General features: G+C 50.8%; 9 protein-coding genes across 9 annotated transcripts; 5 read left to right on the top strand and 4 right to left on the bottom strand.

Moving 5' to 3' along the window:
• The first annotated feature begins 541 nt into the window (after positions 1-541).
• Positions 542-3,725, top strand: P174DRAFT_396541 (exocyst complex component Sec10 family protein). Its single transcript, XM_024823748.1, has 3 exons — positions 542-903; positions 980-3,257; positions 3,314-3,725. Exons 1-3 carry the CDS (start codon positions 792-794, stop codon positions 3,582-3,584), a joined length of 2,661 nt encoding a protein of 886 aa, XP_024678375.1. The 5' UTR covers positions 542-791; the 3' UTR covers positions 3,585-3,725.
• A 576-nt stretch (positions 3,726-4,301) lies between these two features.
• Positions 4,302-5,151, top strand: P174DRAFT_378265 (putative extracellular SCP domain protein Pry1; the record flags this gene model as incomplete). The annotated part of the gene is made up of 2 exons (XM_024822819.1): positions 4,302-4,586; positions 4,648-5,151. 2 exons carry the CDS (start codon positions 4,302-4,304, stop codon positions 5,149-5,151), a joined length of 789 nt encoding a protein of 262 aa, XP_024678376.1.
• Positions 5,146-8,006, bottom strand: EifCb (translation initiation factor eIF3 core subunit b). Its single transcript, XM_024828397.1, has 4 exons — positions 7,832-8,006; positions 7,559-7,751; positions 5,968-7,495; positions 5,146-5,902 (listed from the first exon to the last, which is right to left on the bottom strand). Exons 1-4 carry the CDS (start codon positions 7,902-7,904, stop codon positions 5,474-5,476), a joined length of 2,223 nt encoding a protein of 740 aa, XP_024678377.1. The 5' UTR covers positions 7,905-8,006; the 3' UTR covers positions 5,146-5,473.
• A 735-nt stretch (positions 8,007-8,741) lies between these two features.
• On the top strand, positions 8,742-9,836 carry P174DRAFT_378614 (SWIB/MDM2 domain protein; the record flags this gene model as incomplete). The annotated part of the gene is made up of 4 exons (XM_024822848.1): positions 8,742-8,894; positions 8,995-9,465; positions 9,529-9,582; positions 9,651-9,836. The coding sequence occupies 4 exons, from the start codon at positions 8,742-8,744 to the stop codon at positions 9,834-9,836; spliced, it is 864 nt and encodes a 287-aa protein (XP_024678378.1).
• Positions 9,837-10,447: 611 nt separating this feature from the next.
• On the top strand, positions 10,448-13,321 carry P174DRAFT_396555 (E3 ubiquitin-protein ligase HEL2). Its single transcript, XM_024823749.1, has 3 exons — positions 10,448-11,087; positions 11,153-11,391; positions 11,453-13,321. The coding sequence occupies exons 1-3, from the start codon at positions 10,614-10,616 to the stop codon at positions 13,101-13,103; spliced, it is 2,364 nt and encodes a 787-aa protein (XP_024678379.1). The 5' UTR covers positions 10,448-10,613; the 3' UTR covers positions 13,104-13,321.
• Positions 13,322-13,384: 63 nt separating this feature from the next.
• On the bottom strand, positions 13,385-16,422 carry P174DRAFT_515804 (MutS family protein MSH4; the record flags this gene model as incomplete). Its single annotated transcript, XM_024832224.1, has 7 exons — positions 15,866-16,422; positions 15,495-15,813; positions 15,395-15,435; positions 15,194-15,343; positions 15,023-15,142; positions 14,872-14,959; positions 13,385-14,814 (listed from the first exon to the last, which is right to left on the bottom strand). The coding sequence occupies exons 1-7, from the start codon at positions 16,364-16,366 to the stop codon at positions 13,385-13,387; spliced, it is 2,649 nt and encodes an 882-aa protein (XP_024678380.1). The 5' UTR covers positions 16,367-16,422.
• Positions 16,423-16,565: 143 nt separating this feature from the next.
• P174DRAFT_396561 (WD40 repeat domain-containing protein) lies at positions 16,566-18,351 on the top strand. The gene is made up of 3 exons (XM_024823750.1): positions 16,566-16,848; positions 16,915-17,993; positions 18,050-18,351. Exons 1-3 carry the CDS (start codon positions 16,624-16,626, stop codon positions 18,291-18,293), a joined length of 1,548 nt encoding a protein of 515 aa, XP_024678381.1. The 5' UTR covers positions 16,566-16,623; the 3' UTR covers positions 18,294-18,351.
• Positions 18,352-18,465: 114 nt separating this feature from the next.
• Positions 18,466-19,077, bottom strand: P174DRAFT_464187 (putative IgE binding protein; the record flags this gene model as incomplete). The annotated part of the gene is made up of 2 exons (XM_024830355.1): positions 18,466-18,780; positions 18,844-19,077. The coding sequence occupies 2 exons, from the start codon at positions 19,075-19,077 to the stop codon at positions 18,466-18,468; spliced, it is 549 nt and encodes a 182-aa protein (XP_024678382.1).
• A 1,382-nt stretch (positions 19,078-20,459) lies between these two features.
• On the bottom strand, positions 20,460-21,698 carry P174DRAFT_378511 (velvet factor family protein; the record flags this gene model as incomplete). Its single annotated transcript, XM_024822842.1, has 4 exons — positions 20,460-20,736; positions 20,795-21,280; positions 21,341-21,420; positions 21,471-21,698. 4 exons carry the CDS (start codon positions 21,696-21,698, stop codon positions 20,460-20,462), a joined length of 1,071 nt encoding a protein of 356 aa, XP_024678383.1.
• Between the last annotated feature and the right edge of the window lie 1,731 nt (positions 21,699-23,429).

Genomic DNA, 23,429 nt, shown 5'->3' on the forward strand with positions numbered 1-23,429 from the left:
CAGTACACACCGTCCCAACACAGCTTTTAGTATATCTGCTTGCTGAGCCTATCTATCGCATCTACAACATACATTGATATGCATGCAATATTTGCTTCTTAAAACTTACAGGCGGAGTCTCTCGGATCGATGCCAGATATATCTTCCATGCATATGATCTTCTCCGGTTTTAGAGCTTCCTCGTGTTACTTCATGCAGGTACCTGTTATGTAAACAAATGCTGAAGTGGCTCTGATGCCGTAGAATATATGTTCATCCTGTAAAGCCAACATGAGCCTTATTTTCCATCTACTTCGCAAACGGTTCAGTAAAAAAAAGCTGGTCGCTGGATTGCCATATCGCCTAAATTTTCTGTTCCTAATTTGACATAGTCATCATCAAAGAGATCTTGTACGGTCTAGGCACCATTCTGCTAATTTCCTGGGTATTGTTGGTTGGTGCCGGAGATCGGGCCACCGATCTGTCGTGTGGATTTTCCGGGGAACTCACCAGGCGAACTTAGTTATTTTGGCCAAGGCCTTAAAGGGTCCTTGGGCACATTGCCAGCCTTCAGCCGCAAACATAAATTATCGACCAGCACCACGGTCCATTCTGTTGGACCTTGGGGTTATAATTGACAATGTCTACTTGTGTCGTTTGAACAGGTAGCCTCTCTGCTCAACATTGGATCTCTCCCATATCCATCCTGCCCCGCAGTATATCCCCAGGGTGACTCCGCGGCCTCGAGCTTTCAAAGCTATCATCGGGAGGTCTGAAATATTTTCTCCCGATGTTAAACCCGAAACAACAAGATGGCGAACGCGAGGGATGGGCCGAAAGCTGGCGGGAAACCGCGCAGAGACGTATTGGCTTCACTCAAGATGGCCTCAATGGAGGAGATCTCCCGGGCTGCCCTTCCAGCAGGTATGCTGAACAGGATCAAGTGGCTCATATTGCCGGTAGTATATCTAGTTATATTAACAAATCTGACCACCACTAGAGATCATGTCCTCTATTCTCGATTACCTTTCGCCCGTCGATCTGATCCGTGCCGCACGGTCTTCGAAACTCCTGCGCGAAATGGCCTACGATGATACAAGATGGGTGCAAAAACTGAAACGCATGGGATGCTGGAATGAGTTTGAAGCTCGAAAACATATTGAAGAGACTTTTGGGACGATCGCGAACGTGGAGTCTGTCGAGCAGCAACAGGTCGCCGAGCAAACCGGACAACCAATTAGTGAACAAGCCCCAGCGATCAGTTTGAATACACTATCGGATGGATTTGATCAGATTAAACTCTCCACCTCTGTTCCTCCCGAAGAGGCTCGCGAGCTGGAGAAGGACCCTGTATTGGGCGCGTTGAAGCAAGTGAGATCAGTGCGCGGAGAAGCACGCGTTGAGTATGGAAAGGTCCATGCTGCATTGGCGCCGTTCTACGACGACATCGTCACATCTGGGCCATCCCCGGATAATTTAATATTCAAGGAATATCCGGATCCTGAGCATCAAGCGCAAATACTATTTCAATTGCGATTATTCGCTAAGTGCGATACAACCGAAGGTTGGCGGGAAAGGAACGCGCGCCTACAATCTGCCATATCAATGTTCGAAACAGCCGCTATGAAAGAATTTCGACAAGGTTACGAGAGTGAAGATATTGACGGCGCGATGCGCAAATACGCTCATGTTCTCTTCACTCTGAACGGCGGAGATTCCGCTTTAGAATTCTTCATCAACCATAACCACTTGATAACTCGAAAATCTGATTTGGGCAGGGTAGCGGACTGTATTGACGGCCTGAACCAACGGGTCAAGCTCGAACATACCCAGGCGTTCTTTACCAGGCTGAGTGTGGCTTACAACGAGGAAGTTTCGATAATCAACCGCGCCTTTCCCCCGAACATGAATGTTGGACCGGCTTTTGTTGAAAAGGTCGCACAAGACGTGCTATATCCATTCTTGACCGCGATCTTCGACGAGTTGCATCGTTCACATCTTGAATCATATCTAATCGCCGTCTCGGGGACATTCGCGCAGTGTCTGAACTTGTCAGAAGCACTCTTACCAATCCAGAACACAACTGACACGCTTGACGAATTTTTGCATCACATTGTGGCGAAAGTATACGAGCCTCACATTGATCTGTACCTTGCAGAAGAGCTGGACCACTTCCGGAAGAACTCTGCGGCTGTAGTGGATGAGTGGGATAGGCAACTGTCAGAGCAGGCCGCTTCAACTGAATCATTTCTGATGTCCAATGTCAATCGACAGGCTGACAAGCGTGACTTTTTGACGTCGTTTAAAAAGGTGATTATGGCGCCCGTCAACATTCTCCCCAGCTTTTCGAGCTCCAAGTCAAGCGAAACAAAATCCGATCAAGAGTCCGCCGGCAGCGAACCGTCTTCAGCGCTCAAGAGCCCGAACAGGTTTTCCACAATTGCGTCCCCTGCTCTTACCCCTACGGTTGAGGCCCCTCCCACCACAGAACTTGCAGCTAAGGCTGCCGTCATGAAGTCAAAGTTGGAGGGCATCCGGTCTCTGTTTAGTATCGAAATCGCTCTCAGCCTAGTTCACTCGGCCAAGTCCAGCCTCGACCGTGCCGCCCAGTTTGTGAAGATAGGAGGTGAGACTGGAGCGGCGGCCAAACAGCAATGTGAGGCGATATTTGTCTCGCTCTTACGTATTTTGGGACATCAACACCTTATTGTCGGTTTCAACAAAGCGGTCGACCATCTATCCAACTATAGACCTCGTGAACAAGGCGAGCGCGATCAGGCAGGGGTCGAGCCTCTAGTTACCTTCCTGGAACTGGTGAACGTTGGTGACCTTATCCTGCAAATGATGGATGTCTTTTACGAGCAAGAGCTTGTTGGGACCAAGATCACCGATCGGAACGATTTTCTCGATCCTGCCGTGAAGGAAAAGAAGAAATTCGAGCAGATCTTGGACGAACGTGTCGCTGCCGGATTGAACAAGGGTATCGATGTCCTGATGGAGGAAGTGGATTATATCCTCGCGACCAGACAGCATGCCACTGACTTCAATCCCGATGTCTCTACGGATCCCTACCGAAAGACCATGGATGTAGCTGTCAGTGAGGCGGCCGCGGCCGTGGTTGACGTCGTTTCGTCACCTACGCAGATGCTGGTAGGAAGCACGGACAAGAGCACGCTAGATGTCTTCAACCAGGAGGTCGGATTACGACTTTTCACAGCTCTGTGTAAGCATTTGAAGCGTCAGAGGATCAGCATTGAAGGCTCCTTGAAGCTTATAAGGTGAGACTGCCCAGGCTATTCATAGGTCGTGATTGATCTTTTCTGACTATTACTAGCGATATGAACCACTACTTTAAATTCATTCAAAGCTTAAAGAATAACGATCTTCTCCTCTACTTCAAAGCCTTCCGGGAGCTAGCGCAGATCTATCTGATCGATCCTTCTGATGCCAAAGAATTGGCGACGATCATTGCTGATGCAGATCGGTTCTATGGGATATGGAGGGTGGAGGAAGTCTACGAGTTCGCCGAACGACGCGCGGACTGGTTCCAGGTTAAACGTGACGTGGAACGCGCTATGTATGGGATTGGGTGTAATGTTATGTGATTATTCAATATGACTAGTATATATGATGATATCGGATAGACAGGCTAGAATACCCACATGGTTATACGGTCATCGATCAACGGATGGGACGGATGGCAATTCTCCACCTTGGGAAGTCCGGAGCTTCAATTGATATCACCGCCTGCAACTTTGAGTATTTTCTGAGGAACTCAATCTTTAAATACCAGCATCATCTAGAAGGCATCCCCGGAGAAGCTGAGCTTATCTTGATTTGATGCCGATAGACTTCCGCCAGTCGGACTGACGTCAATGAGCGGCTGCTGATACATAGCGCAAGCGCTCACAGCCACACACTTCCACCACTGCCTTGTTTTCATCCTATAAAGAGAAGATGCTGCCTGGAGACAAACATGCTGGGTAAAACGTCATGTTTCCCATTGTGTTTCGCCGTGGTGTACTGGAGTGATTGTTGTTTGAAACACGATGAATTGAACAGTATGTCTTGTCTCTGAGCCATCCAATACACTTTCCGACTCTTCTCACGCCATACAGAATCGCAGATAAACATGGACCACCGAGGTTAATCATCTGCTCTGCTTTTGTTTCATTTCAATTGCCATATACTTGCTCACTGGTGCGACATGAGTAGAGCACTTGCACTGAGTCTGTGTCTCGCACCGACACTTCCATATATTCCCAAAGAGATCATATGAATCACAGGACGAGGTACAACAACCCAATTAAAGATCTAACAGAATGATCCCTACCACCTATCGACTGCTCGCTGTCCCCATCTTCCTGTGGCTCCAACTACTCCACAGCATACACGCGAGCAACGCAGCCGGAACCACGGTCATAGTCACAGTAACACCCACAATCCCCCATCCAGCTTCCTACACTTCCCCCGAGATATTCAAAGATGCAGTCCTCTCAACCAGCAACGCTTACCGGCGCGACCACAACGCAAGCCAACTAACCTGGAACGAGACGCTAACAAAATACGCCAAACACTGGGCAGAGGGATGCAAATGGAAGCACTCAGTGAGCCAATTGCCCCTAGCCCTATCAATGTACCACTTAGCATCCAAACTGATAATCCCAGGGCGGCCCATACGGCGAGAACCTCGCCTTCGGCTACCAGGACCCAGCAGCCGCCGTCGCGGCCTGGGGCGACGAGGGCCAGAAATACAACTACAAGTTACCGACGGGATTCAGCGAGGAAACGGGCCATTTCACGCAGTTGGTCTGGAGGGCGACGAGGGAGGTCGGGTGCGCGGCATTCAATTGCGGGTATCAAGATGTGAGCGATGCAAAGGACAAAGAGGGTCGGTATACGAGGGCGCAGGCCTGGTATGTGGTGTGTGAGTACTGGCCTGCCGGGAACGTGGTTGGAAACCAAAATGCGTTATTCAGGGTGAATGTGCAGTCGGCGAGTACGTATTCTGGGCCGGAGACGACGGGTTCTGCCACTGGGACCAGTACGAGCACGAGTGCAAGTGCAACGGCAACGGCGACCAGTGGTGTTGAGAAATTGTATGATGGACGGCTGAGAGACCAGTATCAGAATGCTTTTGTTGGGCTCATAGTTTTTATGAATCTAGTATGATGTGTGAAGATGGAAAACCTAAATTTATGTACGGCTCTGCGAAGATCCGCTCGCTCATGCCTTGTCATCTCTCGTACTACCAACATCGCGTACATAAATTCCCATATAGGGAGATAGCACATATATCTATTCACTTTTTGAACGCTCCAGACACCTCTGGACTGAAACCAAGCCAAATTGATCATGGGAAGAGGCTCAAGGCGGAGAGAAAAACAGAAATCCCGATATGTTGGGAGAGAAATTGGCGAAGATGTCGATAGAGAAGAGTGAAAAGAAATAGGGTAGATAGAGGACAGCATTAGATACGAAAAAAGAACCCCAGTTAACCGATAACTTCCTCGCTCTCCTCGATGATCTCTTCGACAATCTCCTCCACAACAGTCTCGCCTTGCTCTTGTGTGGTTGCAAGGGCGTCCTTGGCCAACTTGGGGTCGTCGGCCTCCTCGGGGAGACCGTAGGCGTCCTTTTCTTCGGCAAGGAGCTCCTTCTCCCGGCGGATCCAGGCGAGCCACTCGTTGAGAACCCGCTTGCGCTTCTCGACAACGGCTGTGTTGGCAATATCGACAGCGTATCTGTCCTCCTCGTCGAACTCCTTGGAGTATTCCCGAAGGTTCTTGCGCACTTGTTTCTGCTCCTCCTTGCTGAGAAGGGTGGGTGGGCGAGGGCGCCAGAGGAATTGTTTGAACTTCTCTGTGGGGTTTTCGGAGAGGGTCTGGCCGGCGAAAGTGTGCATGTTCCAGCCGTTTTCCAACTAGAAGAGGAGGTAAGTCAGCAATGTTACAAATATCGATGAAAAAGATGGCAAAGGCTTGTTACCTGGTGTGTCCACACGCTAGCACTGCTGACGACATAACGACCGGTAGGATCCCAGTCGATATCCGTCACACCGTAGTGTTCAATGGTCTTCATCAATTGAACGTTGGCGGCAAAGTCCTTCTCGGCTTCGGGCTTCTCTCCCTCAAAGTCCATATCCCAGAAGTCCATGTCAAAGCTGGTCTGGGAGTGAACGGTAGCAACGACAACGAAACGACCCTTAGGCGACCAGTAAATCGCGTTGCTGTTCTTCTTCTCGATGGTGCGGATAAGCTTGAAGTTACCGAATGCTCCGCCCTTCTTCTCAGGGGCAAAGAACGACACGGCGGTCTTGGGTGCAACAGCAGCACCAGCGACAGCCTCGCCGGTTGTGATGAGAACGAATCGACTGCCATTGGGCTCCCAAGCGAAATTGATCACAGCATCCTTGAGACTGTCAACAACCTCAACAGGGACACCCTTCTCGCGTACCCGGAAAATCTCGAGGTTGGTGGCCATGGACTTCTTCGATTTCGAGTGTCGATCCACCTTCACGCAGACATACGAACCCTGGGACTGCCAGTGAAGCTTGACGTCGGAAACATTGAACAAATTACGTGTTCGTACAATTTCTTTTGATGGGACGCTCATCATTGCAACTCTGGCGGGGTTGCTGCCGATTTCAGGGGTCCAGAAGCAGAGCAACTGTTCGTATTGTTTGACGCCCTCCCGAGTCACAGTTGCGGGTGACCACTCAAAGTCCATAACGCCGTCGATCTTCACCGATGTCTTTCCGAGCAAGTTCATTCGTGGAAGCTCGTAGATCGAAATGGACTGGTGCTGTAGCATGCGAGCGACGTACTTTTCATCGGCAGACCACTTAAATGCAGGCCACTGCACCTTCTTCTTGGGCTCGGCGTCTCCCGCAGGACCAGCAGTGAGATCGTGAGAGACGAAGGAACGCAGAGGCTTTCCAGTCGCAATATCCCAAACGATAATGTTCTTCCCTTCCTCCTCGTACGTCAAAATAGACTGGCCTTCTTCAACCTGAATGGGGCGGGCGGACCAGGTCGTCAGATAGTTCTCACGCGGCGAGAACTCAACGAGCTGGACGAAAGGATGAGGGAACTGCTTCTGTTTCGAGAAAGCGGGACCACCCCAGAGCTGAACACCCTGAGGGTGAACAGATGCGAGATAAGTACCCTTGGGAGACCACTGGACGAAAAGCTGCGTCCAGTGCGCCCGGTCGACGACATTCTCGGGCGGATTGTTCTTGTTGTTCCAGAAAACGCCCACCTTGTCGCCACGGTAAAGGGCAAACTGATCACGCGCGTTGGGGTCCGCAAGCCACGAGCGGAGATGCTCCTTCTCCTTGAAAGGCTCGATGGCGGGGGGCTTGTACTCTTCGTCGATGCGACCTTCGCGACCGTAGCGTTCGATATCCATTAATTTGTTCACGAGAAGGGTGTGCTTTTTGTCAAGGGGAGTGCCGTGCAGCTGCTTGACCGCGGCGACAGCTTGTTCGGGGGTCTCGAACTCGACGAAGGCATATCTGTAGAAAGTAAAAAGGTTAATTACCCGAGCTGCAACTCCGTGTCCTTTCACCTTTACATACCCTTCGGACATGTTCTTGTCGTTGAGGGGCATAAAGACCGCATCTTCAGACGTGTGGCCCACCGTGTTGAGTTTCCTCAACAAGAACTTGATGAGCTTTTGTCTGCTTTCCTCGGGCACAACCGGGAGTCCATCGATCACAACGAATGTATCCAAACCCTCTTCGAGCTTCACTTCATATTGCGCCTTGAGATCTGGATGTTGGACAAAGAGCCGCGTTAGCCATGAGGGGCAACAAAGCGAGAAAACGTCCACCCAAAACAGTCGCACTCACCGGAGAAGTCAATCTCCTCCTCCTCCTCTTCGTGGAGGTCCTGCTCAGACAAAGTATCGAAACTGGGCGCCATGGCTGTTCGTGACCGGTGGACGGTGGAGCGAAGGCGATGGGGAGGTGGGAATATCGAGGGTGAGGTCTTGTCTAATTTTCTGCTGGTCAACCCCGTTTTGGCTGGCCTTCGATTTTAGGGCAAAAAGAGCAAATCCCAAGCGCAGCCGCTTCTGTGTGCGCTGTGCTGACTCAGCATTTTGTCTCAAATCACGTGCGCGCTTACCTCATCGTCTGCCCCAGCTGGGCTCAGGCTGGGCTTTCATGCATGATTGCCTCATTCGGCATAGTTCTAGACCGAGGTGGTATTATTCTCGTAAGGTACGTACATCGGGAGAGGGAAGTACGGTAAACTGGTAAACTACGTTAAGATTCGTCAGTACTCTACGCTTCTCTAAGGTACTACTACTACTACTATTACTGGGGAAAAGCAACAACACCGACGCATCATCCCGGACTTCTTTGCTGCTGCAGGTTGAATACCCTTACTCGTTGTGGGGTCAACCGTCTTCATCCTGTCTTTGTTCATAAAAGACTTATATGCCTCTTCTCGTCCCGTCCTGTCTCCCTAGATATAGGTACCTATCTCCGTTTCTTATGCCCCGCCGGTCCTAAGCGCCAAGTGAGTGACCGCTTAGATCTGGGCGAGCTCAACTATCACCATTGCGATACTCATAGGACTCACTCTACTCTCATCAACACTTTACTTCGACCTGTAGCGATTTCTCAAACCTCAATTCTAACTTCTCCAGCTTTGCGTCTGTGGAAAAATAAGAAATCGAAGCTCTTGGACGACATGTCGCGTAAGATCACCATTCTATGTTGTGTATAAGCTCCGAACTCGGTCTTTACTGACATCATGCCTTGCGCGACAGTATCCCCCGACGTTGAGGCCCGATACACAGAGGTCATAGATTCAATTCTTGCAAAAAGCGACTTGAATACCATTTCCGAGAAGCGCATTCGCAAAGGCCTTCAGGAAGTCGTCGGCTATGATCTCACTCCTCAGAAGGTCCGTAACGCCGTCCTCGACTCTGTCGCAAATTATCCCCCTCAATATTGGTCCACCCTGGGCCCTGCAAAATTTCCGCTAACGCGCGTTGTTACTATAGGCTGCGATTAAGCAGCTTATCATGAAAAGGTTCGATATATTCGCGGAACAGAGCGGCATTGGAGGGTCTTCTGATGCGGCTGCATCATCGACCGCCCCTACTTCCAACGGTCAAGCACAGAACCATGATTCGGTAACACCTGCGGAGCCCTCACCTCCTGCTTCGTCCTCATCCCCTCAGAAGCGTCAAGCGGAGAGCGATGACCAGTCCGATCCATCAAGCAAAACACCCCCGGCAAAGAAGAAGAAGCCCGATCACGATATCGACGCAGATGCCCTCTATGCTGCCAAATTGCAAGCAGAGGAGAACATGCGGGCTCGGCCGACTAGAGGTGCCAGTGCTCGTAGGTCAGCACCAGTGAAGAAGAAGACCAAGGCCAAAACGTCCAAGAAAGTTAAGGCGGAGGACGATTCGGATCTTGATTCGGGGTCTGAGACAAAGAAGGAAGTGAACCGATCTGGCGGTTTTCATGTGAGTTTCCAGCACTTCTTAGCACTTCTTCTAGAATGTCAGTCTCGACTGACAATCAGACAGAAACCATTGAACTTATCTCCGGCGCTTTCAGCATTGCTTGACGGCGAGACTACGGTACGCTATTCCTCACACCCCTATCCTGTCTTATCTGAAACCTGGAACTTCTACTAATCGTTTAACAGCTTTCTCGTCCTCAAACAGTGAAGAGACTCTGGCAGTATATTCGTGAACACGATCTACAAGATCCAAACGACCGACGTCAAATCCGTTGCGACGACGCCATGCGCGCTGTTTTCAAACAAGATCGCATACACATGTTCACGATGACCAAGATCCTCAATCAAAATCTGTATAGCCCGGACGAATAGTCTTTCATTCATACGACCGATACACGACGATATTTTCCGCTTCAACTGCAGCGTGGCCATTGCTACCCATCACGAGCATACTGAACATTTGTTTTCTTTTCATATCCTGTTTCTTTGCCTCTCCAGCATATCGCATTGGATTCCAGGCGCTACCCATTCGATTTCAATTTTTATACTTACTCTCATTGGCGATTTGACTGCCCATGCTCATTTTCATATGTTTCTCCAGCGGGAGTTGGTGCTGCCTCCGCAACGTAGGACTTGACGGAGGATGTCTGCTAGACATTGATAGTTGATAGCTTTCCATAGCTTCAAAGGACGAATCATCATGAGTCATTCAATAATTGATTTCAGTATCTGTCCGCCAAACAACCCGTGTGGCCACCGTGATAGTGGACCAAGAATTATTGCCAGCTGCAAAATTATATAATATGCTCTAAGCGCGCTGTAGACCGTAGAGAGATTGAATCTTGTTCTCGACGAATCTGCCAGTCGACTTTGGAAGGTTTGTCAACGAAGGATCAGCTACTCCGTGTATATTCCCAGAAGCTTGGTGATAACTAAGCAGTGAGCGCAACTTTTTGCCCGCCGCGCACACCCCACCGCAGTGTGCAGACAGCCCGCATTCCAAAGAATCCTCCGCAGCTCGCCCCAGACAATCGTTTGTCGCGTATTCAAAGGGGATTGCTGAGCCCTTTAAAATCTACGTTTGCCTCTCGGGCATTGCCCCATCCTTCTCACCCCAAGGCCCCCAGAACATTTTGGCCAGCTGTCGTCATGTCTGAAACTGAGCAGCCCCGAGCGACCCCATCGCAAGGCCAGAACCGTGGTGGTAACCGACGACGCGGCCGAGGAGGGTTCTCTCATCAAACTGGACAGACAGAAGGCGCACAACGTCCGCCCGATGGTGCTGGAAGGGGTGCACGACCCCGAGGTCAGGGACCCAGACGAGGAGGCGGGGTTCGCGATAAGCAGAACCGCAGTGCCAGACCGGGTCAAGTCGCTGATGAGAACGCAACTCCGGAGGCTAATGGGGAAACGCCCTCGCAAGGCGCTCCACTGACGAAAGACGGTGAAGGGAAGCAGGTAGCTGCAGCGGCGACAGACGACGCGGACGATGGCGAGATCTGCTTCATTTGTGCGTCGAACGTCGCGCACGGCTCGGTTTCGCCGTGCAATCACCGGACTTGTCACATCTGTGCTTTGAGATTGCGAGCGTTGTATAAGAACAAGGCTTGTGCGCATTGCCGGGTATGTCTCGTCTTATGGGCTGAATGCTCCTCTCTAGTGCCCGCTAACCTGTGTTTTCTGGCTAGACCGAGTCCAGCTATGTAATTTTCACGGATGATCCGGCAAAGCGATATGAGGACTTCACGGATGCAGATTTCTCTCAGAAGGATGATAATTTGGGAATCAAATACGAGAATAATGACATTTTCGAGGACACGGTATTACTGCTGCGGTACAACTGCCCTGACAGGAGTTGTGATGTGGCTTGCTTGGGTTGGCCTGATCTGCATCGTCACGTCAAGAGCAAGCATGGCAAAGTGATGTGGTATGTACACATGGGTTGTTGTGAGCGTTGAGTGATAGACGTGTCGCTAACGATCATTCAGCGATCTTTGCACTCGCAATAAGAAGGTCTTCACGCATGAGCATGAACTTTTCACTATGGCAGAGCTGCGCAAACACGAGAAGTATGGCGATGATGTGCCCGGAGCCTTGGATCAAAGTGGTTTCAGAGGACATCCCGAATGTGGATTTTGCCGCAAGAGGTTCTACGGCGATGACGAACTCTATGCGCACTGTCGTGACCGTCATGAGAGATGCCACATATGCGACCGCCGTTCGGGGAGTCGGCAGCAGCAGTATTACATCGACTACAATGCCCTTGAGGATCATTTCCAGAAGGATCATTTCCTCTGCCTGGACAAAGAGTGTCTGGAGAAGAAGTTTGTCGTTTTTGAGTCACAGATGGACCTGAAAGCCCATCAGCTGGAGTGCCACCCCAACGGTCTCTCCAAGGATGCTAGACGAGACGCGCGGATGGTCGATCTATCAGACTTTGACCTGAGAGCACCTTATCAACCCCAGAGACAACGCCGTGGCGCTGGACGTGGCCGTGATCCGAATGCGGATCCCCTGCCAGTATCAAGCGCTCAGCCATTAAGGCGAGATGAGATCGCTTATCAGCGACAGATGGCTATCCAGAGCGCACAGTCTGTTTCTACCCGCAGCTTTGGCGGCCAGCTTACTCGCAATGATACTCAAACTGTTCGCGCGCCAGCCAGGTCTGGTGCTGCAACACCGGTTCGAACACCTCCCGCCGGCCCGCCAGTTGCGGAAATGGAGGCGCTCAATGTCGGGGCTCCGTCTGGGCCAGCCACTCCGCAGGATCAAGCTCGCCATCTGCGGCACGCAGCTGTGATTGAACGTGCATCCAACCTCCTCCGGAACGACGCAAGCAAGCTGGCAGATTTTCGCTCCAAAGTCTCTCAATACCGCACGTCCGCTCTCTCACCCACCGAGCTCATCGATGCTTTCTTCTCCTTATTCGATACCTCTAGCACAGAACTTGGAAAGCTTATCAAGGAGCTCGCGGAAATTTATGAGGATGAATCCAAGCGCAATGCCTTGCTGAAGGCCTGGAACGACTGGCGCGCGATCAATGAAGACTATCCTGCTTTACCAGGTCCGGGAGGCCAAATTCCTGGCATGTCACCGGGCACAGTAAATGGAAGCGGTGTCGGCGGAAAGCGTGTCCTCCGACTCAAGTCATCAACAGCACAATCTTCCCGGTCCGCTGTTGGCAGAAGTGGCTCTATCGTCTCGACATCCTCATCCTCCACTAACCCCTTCCCGCCTCTCTCTGCCTCTACAGCCCGCTCTGCCCCTAGGGCGACCGCAACAAGTACTCCCTGGGCCGCAGCTGCCCCTATTCCTGCCCGATCCATGGCCAGCGCCATCAACCCGTCTTCCCGCTCGGCACCGACTCCCTCCCGCATCGTGCGGAACACAAATGACGCCGAAGCGTTCCCTGCTCTCCCCGCAGCGCCAAAGCCGAACGTCCTCATGGCAGGCCTCACTCGCGGGACAGTTCGATGGGACAATCGCCAACACCCGCCGGTCAATGCTTGGGCATCGTCCGCCGGAAGTGGTTCTGCATCTGCAAACGGGCCCGAGGATGACTACGGGGAGTCGTCGTCAGCTGGAGGGAAGAAAGGCAAAGGCAAAAAAGGCAAGCAGACACTATTCCATTTTGGGTAGAGTGTCTGTCTCTGTCGACGTCTGAGATTTGTATTTAAGCGGTTACATATTGTGTTAGAGATAATTCTGATAGCGTAAAACGGTATGCAGTGTTCTGTCAAGAAAGAAGGAGTTACATAGGAACCAAGAGGGATGGGAGCTAACCTCACGGATCTCATTGTTGGTTGACGAGTCTGCCTAGTAAGATATGTCAAACGCTACTAATGATATAGTATCTCGACATGCTGCATTGTTCCCTGTCATATGATTAGTTTCGCTGTGCCCGTGATAGACCAAAACCATTAGTCCGCCGTGGTCTCATCGTGAGACATTTCCCTTGAAGAGGAATCTGTTACCGACTCATTAGAAGCCGATGAGATCAGAATGGCTGTTTGTGGTTCGTCACCAGAGGCACCTTCAGCACACTCCTCGGAAGATGGGTGGTCAAAGTTATCTTGTGCTGCTTCGGCCGGAACAGTATCTGAATCATTATCGACTTCATCATCGCTCATCACAGCCGTCTCGTCCTCGATGGCGGCCATACGTAGTACAAAGTTATCCTGCAATTTTTTCAGCCACTCCCGGAGAGCGTCCCCTTCCAGTGTTCCGTGTCGCGCTTGTATAAGTTGTTCTCTTAGAGAAAGTAGCAGGTTGCGCTTACGTGATAGCATGAGCGCCTTGGACTTGCTATGCCGGCGCTGTGCTATCTTGTTCAACTTCTCCGATACTGCCTGAGCACATTCCAGTACGCCTGGCGGCAGATCCACAAGCTTTGCCACTGCAAGGCCGTAGAATTGCGTCGTGTCTGGACCTTCTGCGATCTTGTAAAGCATTACCATCTGAGATATATCCGGTGAGATTTCCGCGGCCAGATGGAGACTGACCACGCCGCTGCGCTCGGCCAGGATCAAGGCCAAGTCGCGGAAATGCGTAACGAACCAGACAAGGGCGCGGCTTTCGATGAGAGCTTCCGCAATGGCGATGGCAATCGCAAGGCCATCGGTCGTACTCGTGCCGCGGCCGAGTTCGTCCACAATCACCATACTCCGCGGCTCGATATTACGGAGGATAAAGGCCATCTCACGCATTTCCGCGGCGAAGGTTGAGACGTTAGCCTCAAGATCGTCAGATGTGGAGACGCGAGCGAAGAGCTGGTGGATCAGCGGAAAAGATGCATATTCTGCTGGAACGAAACAGCCAATCTGCGCCATGATGGTCATCAGTGCAAGTGAGCGGATATACGTCGATTTCCCACTCATGTTCGAGCCGGTGATTATCTGGAAACGCGATTGCTGGGTTGCGTAAGCATCATTGGGAATGAACTTCTTCGTATGGATCTTCTCGCGAATTGGGTGCCGTCCCGATTTGATAGCGAGCACGTCCGTCAATTCAGGTCGAATGTATTCGTTGCATGTGGCAAGCTCCGCAAAAGCAGCAAGCATATCAAGCATGGCTATAGCTTCGCTCACCTTGAAAAGAACGGATATTTCCGAACAGACATCGTTGATAAGATTTTGAATGGTCTGATCGCTCATGTTGATGACCTCATTATGTGCGTCTATAATCTTCTGGTTTAGCTTGACGAGGTCAAGGGTCTGGCATTCGATGCGGTTTTTTCTGCGGTATATATTGACGAATATTTCTGGGAGAGTCTCTACCTCCGAAGCGGACACACTGATATAATACTGACGAGCCGACTCGAACTTGAGGTCTAGATTGAGGTTGTGCGATTCTGTGAAAGGACAGGCATTAATATCGACCAGAAGAAAGTAGAACTAATGCAATGTACCTGATAGTTTGGCCACAAGGTCCGCGGCATCTACATTTGCTTCTTTATATGTCTGCCGTGCGACATCGAGGAGACTATTAACTCCAGCCTGCAGCGAGGTGGTCGTTAGCTTCTGTCAATAATATACGGTCCGCAGCGAGAGTGAAGATACCCTGACGCAGTATATACGCTGATTTCTAAGATCAAGTGGCTTGGTCTGGTACGTTACATGTTCATTCAATGTCTCTTCAACAAGCTGTTCTATTGCTCGGTGGCCGGCTGGAGCACATAACTGACAGGCGTCAGTGGGTCAGCAGACAGTATATGTTGGGCCAGGATATACCTCTCGTATAGTCATGAGAAGGCTACTCTGAGCTGTCGCAAGTGCTTTATATATTGACTTGATTGACAATACATACGTTTTGAGCATGATGACGTTGTTGACTGATTGCTCCACGTATTGAAAGGTGCGTTTTGTGGGAGCGAGGATGAGCTGCTATGTCAGCCATGGCTAGTATCTGTACTATAGAGCGAGGGAACTGACAGACGTCAAAACTTTGTCTGCATCGATGAAACCTTTCAGGGCTATGGGGCACTCAGAGATTAGTGGTATTTCGAACACATCATATCAAACTGGAACAGACCTTGTCTGACAGAGATAAACATATCCTCTTTGGTTGAGAGATCTTCGACGGCGTCGTATCTTGCCAACAACTTCGAATTTTCTGTACAGGGCTGCAGAATGTTGGCTCTAAGGAGCCTGGCACCCATTGGAGTCAAAGTTTCATTGAGCAGGCCAAAGAGGCTATCCTTCGACTTTGCATTCTGAAGATTCTGAATCAATTCGAGTGAGGTTATGGTGGACAAGTCAATTGACATGGAGCCTTGAGAAGGTTCGAATCTGATTCGCAGAGAATGTGATGTAAATACCCGGTCAAGCTCGAGTTCGATGTACTTGAGCACCTGCTGGAATCAGTGTCATGACACTTAGATTCTATCGATGGGCAAGCCTTACAGCAGCCAAGCAGCACGATGCAAAGTAGATTCCTCCAAGAGTGATTTTGATTGTTTCAACATCTTGCGGAAACGCCAAGCGATCCACATATTCGTGGCCAGCCTTCTCTGACCAATACCTGCGGTCGAGGAACGTGTAAGTAGTGTCTGGGATGTTTTCCTGGATGATGTAGAAGAGTTTGGATTCTCTGGCAGAGCTCATGAAAAGGATCTCTGTGGGTTCGAAAACAGCGATCTTGGTGACCGTTTTGGCATAGGTCTGACTGTCACAGATCTGGCATAAGACTGTTTCCGCTGTTGAGAGATTGACGAATGCAAGTCCAACAGTTGACGATACTCCTCTAGACTCACTGATAGCACATATGATGTCCTGAGATGCAACACTTGTAGCAGTTGTGGCTGGCCTTGCTGTCCGGGGTCGGTCGCTATCCTGTCTAGAGGTAAGAGCTGCAAAAGAACTAGGCACCCCAGAGGATAAAACACGAGACAATGATCTCGTCATCTCGCAAAATTAACAATCAATAGGAAAGCATCGTCAGAAAAAGCGAGCAAAGGAAGTGGAAGAGGGGAATGGAGGATTGTGTACTTCGGACTACTGCTGTTGTATACGATAAGGGGAGTTATCCATATCCGGTTTAGCGCAGTCTCCACCCCCCGCGATAACGGATTTCGATGAATTTTTTCCTCTTGAGGGTCGGGATTATTGCTCAAGTCAACAACAACCATAGCAATCGCTAATAAAAATCCCTTTTTGACAAGATGGCGACTCTTTTGCCCCCTCCGAGCAAGCGTCAAAAGCTGGAGACTGCCGAAAAGGCACGACTTCAGCAGGAAATCGAGAGCATCCCGGACAACCTGGGAAGCGTCCGAGTACAATTCTTTGATCAAGCAACCGGGTCAGCAACTGGGCCTTCAGTCTCCGTTCCGGTGGCTGATGCCAACATTAAGAATCTCGAGACTCTTTTGAATACACTACAAGGCAATGTAGGTACGCAGGGATGATCAATTGCGAAAGAATCTCGAGACTAAAGCTCTGTTCGTTGAATCTAGGACGATGATGAACGAGTACCATATCGATTTACCTACCAGTCCGACGACAAAGATGGCCAAACGATCGATATTCTAGCAGACCTGTATCACTCCTTGCTTAAGCCAGGACTGAAGACTACTGAAGATACCATCCACCTTTATTTCACGCCGCAGGCCGTCTTCCGGGTGAAAGCTGTTTCGCGATGCTCCGCTTCGATCGCCGGACACGGAGAGGCGATTCTTGCGACTTCCTTCTCCCCAGTGTCCTCGTCTACAATGGTCTCGGGAAGCGGTGACTCGACAGCGCGGATCTGGGATTGCGACACAGGAACTCCCAAGCATACGCTCAAGGGCCACACCAGCTGGGTTTTGGCTGTAGCCTACTCGCCCAACGGAGCAATGATCGCTACTGGAAGTATGGATAACACTGTGCGACTGTGGGATGCGGCAAAAGGAACAGCTTTAGGAGGACCACTTAAGGGCCATGCGAAGTGGATTACCAGTCTGGCGTGGGAGCCTTATCATACGCAGGAAGCGGGCAGGCCTCGCTTAGCGTCCGCGTCGAAAGACTCGACGGTCCGCATATGGGATGTGGTTGGAAAAAGAATTGACACTGTCCTCACCGGACACAAGGGCTCGGTCACCTGCGTACGCTGGGGTGGGACAGGGAAGATCTACACTTCTTCGCACGATAGAACGATCAAGATCTGGAACGCACAGAATGGTTCGCTGCTTCAGACATTATCAGCCCACGCGCATCGCGTGAATCATCTGGCGCTGTCAACAGACTTCGCTCTCCGAACAGCCTACCATGACCACACCGGCAAGGTTCCAGCGTCGGACACGGAGAAGGTGGCTGCAGCGAAGAAGCGCTTTGAACAGGCTGCCACGGTCAACAATAAGATCGTCGAGAAGCTGGTATCAGCCAGTGACGATTTCACCATGTATCTCTGGGACCCCGAAAACTCTACCAAACCTGTCGCGCGGCTGCTAGGTCACCAGAAGGAGGTCAACCATGTCACGTTCTCTCCAGACATGGCTTACATTGCCTCGGCGGGTTTCGACAACCATGTGAAGCTTTGGAATGGGCGGGACGGAAAGTAAGTTGTGAGGTTGGATGTTTCACCATCATTCAGCGGCTGACTAGGTCATCTAGATTCATCACCACTCTCCGGGGCCATGTAGGCGCTGTATATCAGTGCTGCTTCTCCGCCGATTCTCGCCTGCTTGTGTCATCGTCGAAGGACACCACCTTGAAGGTCTGGAACGTCCGCACGGGTAAACTCGCCATGGACCTGCCAGGACATAAAGACGAGGTCTTCGCCGTGGACTGGAGTCCAGACGGACAGAGAGTGGGCAGTGGAGGAAAGGACAAAGCTGTGCGGATATGGACCAACTAATCTAGATTCATCATAGACCCGAACACAGATACCCTATGGCATAAATCTATTATTATATCACTCCATTACTCTCCTACATGTCTAGTCTAGAGTCTATCGCGCCTAACGGCCATGAAAACAACGGGGTCCTGCAGCGCCACCACTCACTCCATTACAGAACCCTTGCCAAGGATCAGGTATACTGGAACGCACCAGGCTGCGACGACACGAACGGGATAACCGTTGCCACGAACGGCACGCAAGCAGTAACATTAACCCCTGGCACAGTCGCATTCCGCAACGCCGCAAACACCCTCCACCTATTGACCGGCGTGGGACAAGCCATGAAGTCACGCGCTCCCAGGCCCGTGAAATGCCAGGCCCCGCCGGCCTGGGAGAAGGGACCCGTAGATGCGCCAGGGGGAATAGAAGCCGAGTGACCCGGGGTGAAGTGGACGGCACCATCGCCGGTGACGAAGATTTGCTGGCCGCCGGGGACGAGGACGTCCTGTTCGCGTCGACGTCGTCAGTACTGTCCTGCCTGGATAAGTATGGGGGATAAGGGACGTACCAAAGAGCTAGCGTCCCGATTGAGGACGGTACGGTTACCCGGTGGACAGCCCGACGACAGACGACAGGTGGAGGCTGTTTGGCCGTTCAGGAAGAACGTGAGATTGGACGCGGTCATCATTCGATTGTCGACGGGTGTCCCGGGGGCGCTGGCTCTGACCTGGAAGGGGAAACCGGCGGTTTGGTTCTCTGCTGCTGCTAATGCAGCGAGGAAGGAGACGAGCATTAGCCTCATGACCGAATGTGTGGCTGTCTTCCAGTATAACTGATTAGGGCAAGAAAGCGCGCTGGTATAGAATTTAGTGAGAAAGGGGAGCAAGGCTGCTCAGGTTGTTTATATCCGCTTGCCTCCGTGGGTAGATTGGTCTGGCTATATTAGACCAAGCTCATCATCATGACCACATTCGGATATTGAATGCTGATGTTGGCTCGGTAGAGATGTTGTTGGGTCATGATTTAAGCACACATATCTTCAAATGTCATGATGATCTGTGAGCCTCGAGCACCAGAACCAGTCAGCTAAAGCCAAGGCCCATGGGATCTCGTCCTTTCGTCTTCGATCCCAGAAAGCTACAATAACATGTGTACTCTGTGCTCTCTGACAGTGCCGCCTGGCGGCCTGAACGACCTGCAAACTCCTCTAGAATCGAAGAACTGAGGTTCGAAGGTATCACATCGTGTCCATCCAGTATTATCTGCCTCCTTGAGCAACGTTGCAGACATATATCCGCCTATTCTCAGCGAACGCAAATATGCGAACACATCGGGCTTACCCATGGCATCATCATGGCGGCATCGGATCTCAAACCCACAGCCATTATGAAATATCATCTTACCTCACGCGGTCCCCTCCGTCCTACTGACAATAACTTGTCCCGAGAAGGCCCAAAGAAGCTTCTAGTTCTCAAAGAAGCAATTGGTAGATGTGGCGACACAAGACAGCAGTTCATGCAGTTCACAGCTTCGTTGAACTCAAAATGCACTTTAATTGAACAACAGTCGCTGATCGACCTGTTAGCCCGGCAGGTCCCGTTCCTTGCTAGAATGTCTGGTCCAATCAGCATCGGCTTTCTTAGGGATTTGAGTCTTGGTGTTTTTATGTGTCCTGCGGATATATATACCCCCGGAGTCAGACAACCAAGTACAATGTACACGCGATCACCAGTGTGAACTCCGGCCTATGGTGAGTATACGAGCAAGAAATCGAGACCTTAGTTTATGAATTCTTACACTTTTCAAAATCATGGTTGTTTCATAGTACAGTGGTGTGTAATCAGACTGTTTTTGGGTTTATTCACCCAGCCTGATGTGTGCATGTAGACAACCAATCCAGGATATAGCGCACTCTGAGGGTTATTGTGTTCTTTCAGAGAAAGTGTCACAAAAGCAAGGAAAGAGAATTAAAAACACAAGAGAAGAAAACAAGCAATTGAATCCATCGCCACCGGCCTTTATAGCAATACAAACCCATCCTGTTGACAAAAGCAAATCCTTCCGAGAACACCGCGTAAGGAAACCCAGATTTTACCCCATTAATGCCCGCGGAAATATGAAAGAACTCATATGTAGCCCAGTTTTCGCAAACGGATGACTTCAGCAAGCTTACGCTGCCATCCATTATTCATAATCATCACCGTCATCGTCACCGTCACCACCACGCCCTCGAGGACCCTTGACACCGTCTTTACGAATAGGTATCTTGATGCCCTGAAGAGCAAAACACTTGCTTAGCTGCGTGCTCTCGATGACGCCCGGGAACTTCTTAGCGGAGAAGACCTGGAACGGCTCGGAGAAGACGGAAGCGAGAACGGGGGCAGAGCCGTGATTGATCACAGGCGTGTTATTTGTGGAGTCGCCAGACTGTGTGCCGACGTTGACGAAACTCATTTTCAAACTATGTTTCCAATTAGTTCGGACAATCACTATCACAAATGGCCAGAACAGATGCTTACCGGAAGGTTCCCTCGGTTCGCACACTCAAGTCTTGCAAAATGAACCATACCCCAATCTTGTTATCGGGATCAGTGAGTCTGAAGGCGCTGGCGCTGAGACTTCCGATAAGATTGCGTGTGAACATGCCACCGGGCCCCGCCGTAACTGGCTGCTGCGCAGGCGACATGCCAGCCGGGGGCATCTGACCTCCAGCGTAATAGGGGGGATAGTAGGAAGCCTGCGGATTGGCCCCGTATTGATACGCCAACTGAGCATTTCCCCCGTAGTAATTGTTCATCTGCGGGTATCCGACAGGCTGGCCGTACGGGTTCTGTGTGAAGGCGGGATAAGTAGGAGAAAGATTTTGCGGAGGTGGCGGGTATGATGAAGACATTGCTGTCGATATTGAGGGCGAGGTGGCCGAGTGTTTGACAAGGTTCACTTCGCTGGTTCCATCTGCATTCCACAGATCGACCGTGAGGACATAGAAGGACGTATCGATCTCACTGGAGCATGCGAGTTAGCAAAGCTGGCGTCACATAGAAAGATGAAAAAGGTCGACGTACTTAATATCAATCTCTTTTTCAGTCTGTGCATCTCTGACAATCAAGCGGATGCATGGGGGAGGCGTGATTGGTCTTCGATCCTGATGAATAGTCAGAGACACCTTCTGACCATCCGAAACTTTCTACTCACCTTATCGCCAAAGCCACACATACGAGCTCGAATAGGCTGTTGCACCACCTGCAGAGACCAGATGCGGCCCTCGTGGATGGTCGAAACCGGGGCAAGGTGGTCCGCAGATCGCATCGGACCGGCTGAACCTGGGGTCGGATATGCAGAGGACGGAGGAGGAATGCGATCCATAGAGAGAGGAGGTGGTGGCGGCGGGACTGGATGGGACCTTTCCTCAACAGCGTACATGGTTCGTGAGCTCAAGGAACCGAGGACGGCACCAGGTATGAAGAGAAGAGAAAGATGCTATTTCTCGTAGGTTATAGAGGGCTGCAGTCAAGCGGAAAAAAGGAGGGGTATATATGTGACATGCGACGAAGCGGGAATTCAACGTCACTGTTGAAGCATCGACTGTAGGCCGCAATGAGGGGTGGTGTCTCCGCGATCGGAATGAGGACGGTGAAATTGCACTTCAGCACGACCAGCGCGTGATACGACGGACTGACGTCGCAAAGCGAGATCCCCTGCAGGATATGTGAAATATATATAAATATCGCACAAAGCCGTATCAAAGGTTCTGTAGTCGTTCGGGCCCTCGCTTGTAGAATTTCAACCGGACGTCTGTGGTAGAGCCGGTGTCGCAAAGATGTCTCGACGGTCGCGGAGGTGCAGTTTCTGCGAGCGCGAGGTGTAGTTCGAGACGGTAGAAAAAGCGGCAGTGGCAAATTCTGAACGGAAAATATTCGGAAATGACGAGGATAGTGTTAAGTGAGGTGATTCCAGTTGCAAATCCAGCTCGAAAGCGCCAGGAACTGAATAGCTCTCTCGATCCGCAATACTGTTGAATATAACCAGAGACACAATCAGCCAGCTCGGAATTGGCGTAACACAGCTCAGAGCTTCCGACGGACGCAAAGGCGATCGATTTGGGTGAGCCGTAATGAGAAGCTGTCAAAGTGCGGGAGATTCGCTGAGCCTTCCACGGATCGCTTGAGGACCAAGGGTTCGCCAACACGGTCCAAGGCTGATCCACTAGAAGATGAAATGAGCTTCAGAGACAACAATCCGGCTCGTCAATCGCTGACCTTGAATTGGGACTAATGAGGATCGACGCAAGAAGTCGAAAGACCACGTCAAAAAGACGATCGTAGGATATGGCGGGGTGAAAGAAGTTGGGAGAGTGAGGAGAGACCAAAACGGACGGTAGAGGGGAAAGAGAGAAGGGTCACGGGTATGAGAGATCTAGACTGGGAAGGTTGCGCTCGTGCTTTACCACGTTTTCCTTGTCCTGGATTTGCTTTTGACTTTAATTGAAGGCGATTTCAATATTCTGCTCTTGATGACATTAATTTAATTAATTCAGAGGTGAGTCTATCTGAACTCCAACCCCTAAGTCTAGACATGCTGGACTCTTGTCAGTGGTCGGTACGGAATAGTAAAAGTACCTTACTTGACTATGATTAATATGAGCAACACGGATCAGGAGGTGATCAGCCCGGCGCAGGAACCTCGACCCAGACGGTCGGGTTCCCTCCTCTCCTCATTCCTCAGGCTATCCATCTGTCAGCTTCACATGGCCATCTCCTTATTCCAAGCAACAGTTGATGGATCACTTTTTGACACCTATCGTTCCTCTAACATCTAACACTGTCTAATTTGTCTTCTTCCCCTTATCGAAGTATTTTTGAGAAAACGAAGCTCTATTTTCCTTTTCACCAATGCACAGTTCGTTGTCGACGCACTCAAGGACAGAATACCGTCATCCAGGTCGTGGGGCCCGCAGAAAAGAGCGATGTAACGAGGGGACAGGATGATTTGACAAGAATTTACGCCCAACTGCTGCATTCTGCGAGAAGTGGAGTGCTGGATCACCAATCCAACCGACCAAGACCGACCGGCTAACCATCCCCATGTCTGCTGTCCAACGCTGACTGGCGGTCCTCCCAGCTGGGTCGCGCAACTCGGTCTTTTGTACGAATT

This window comes from Aspergillus novofumigatus (genome assembly GCF_002847465.1).
Source record: "Aspergillus novofumigatus IBT 16806 chromosome Unknown P174scaffold_9, whole genome shotgun sequence".
NCBI lineage: Eukaryota > Fungi > Ascomycota > Eurotiomycetes > Eurotiales > Aspergillaceae > Aspergillus > Aspergillus novofumigatus.

What these genes read in the sequence shown, in the direction of transcription:
- P174DRAFT_396541 (XM_024823748.1), top strand. Translation starts at nt 792, where the DNA reads ATGGCGAACGCGAGGGATGGGCCGAAAGCTGGCGGGAAACCGCGCAGA. An exon ending in CCGGGCTGCCCTTCCAGCAG is followed by an intron (nt 904 to 979) that starts GTATGCTGAACA and finishes GACCACCACTAG; the next exon opens with AGATCATGTCCTCTATTCTC. An exon ending in GGCTCCTTGAAGCTTATAAG is followed by an intron (nt 3,258 to 3,313) that starts GTGAGACTGCCC and finishes GACTATTACTAG; the next exon opens with CGATATGAACCACTACTTTA.
- EifCb (XM_024828397.1), bottom strand. Translation starts at nt 7,904, where the DNA reads ATGGCGCCCAGTTTCGATACTTTGTCTGAGCAGGACCTCCACGAAGAG. An exon ending in GACAAGAACATGTCCGAAGG is followed by an intron (nt 7,496 to 7,558) that starts GTATGTAAAGGT and finishes TACTTTCTACAG; the next exon opens with ATATGCCTTCGTCGAGTTCG. An exon ending in CTAGCGTGTGGACACACCAG is followed by an intron (nt 5,903 to 5,967) that starts GTAACAAGCCTT and finishes CTCCTCTTCTAG; the next exon opens with TTGGAAAACGGCTGGAACAT.
- P174DRAFT_396555 (XM_024823749.1), top strand. Translation starts at nt 10,614, where the DNA reads ATGTCTGAAACTGAGCAGCCCCGAGCGACCCCATCGCAAGGCCAGAAC. An exon ending in AGGCTTGTGCGCATTGCCGG is followed by an intron (nt 11,088 to 11,152) that starts GTATGTCTCGTC and finishes TTTTCTGGCTAG; the next exon opens with ACCGAGTCCAGCTATGTAAT. An exon ending in AAGCATGGCAAAGTGATGTG is followed by an intron (nt 11,392 to 11,452) that starts GTATGTACACAT and finishes ACGATCATTCAG; the next exon opens with CGATCTTTGCACTCGCAATA.
- P174DRAFT_396561 (XM_024823750.1), top strand. Translation starts at nt 16,624, where the DNA reads ATGGCGACTCTTTTGCCCCCTCCGAGCAAGCGTCAAAAGCTGGAGACT. An exon ending in TGAATACACTACAAGGCAAT is followed by an intron (nt 16,849 to 16,914) that starts GTAGGTACGCAG and finishes CGTTGAATCTAG; the next exon opens with GACGATGATGAACGAGTACC. An exon ending in TGGAATGGGCGGGACGGAAA is followed by an intron (nt 17,994 to 18,049) that starts GTAAGTTGTGAG and finishes TAGGTCATCTAG; the next exon opens with ATTCATCACCACTCTCCGGG.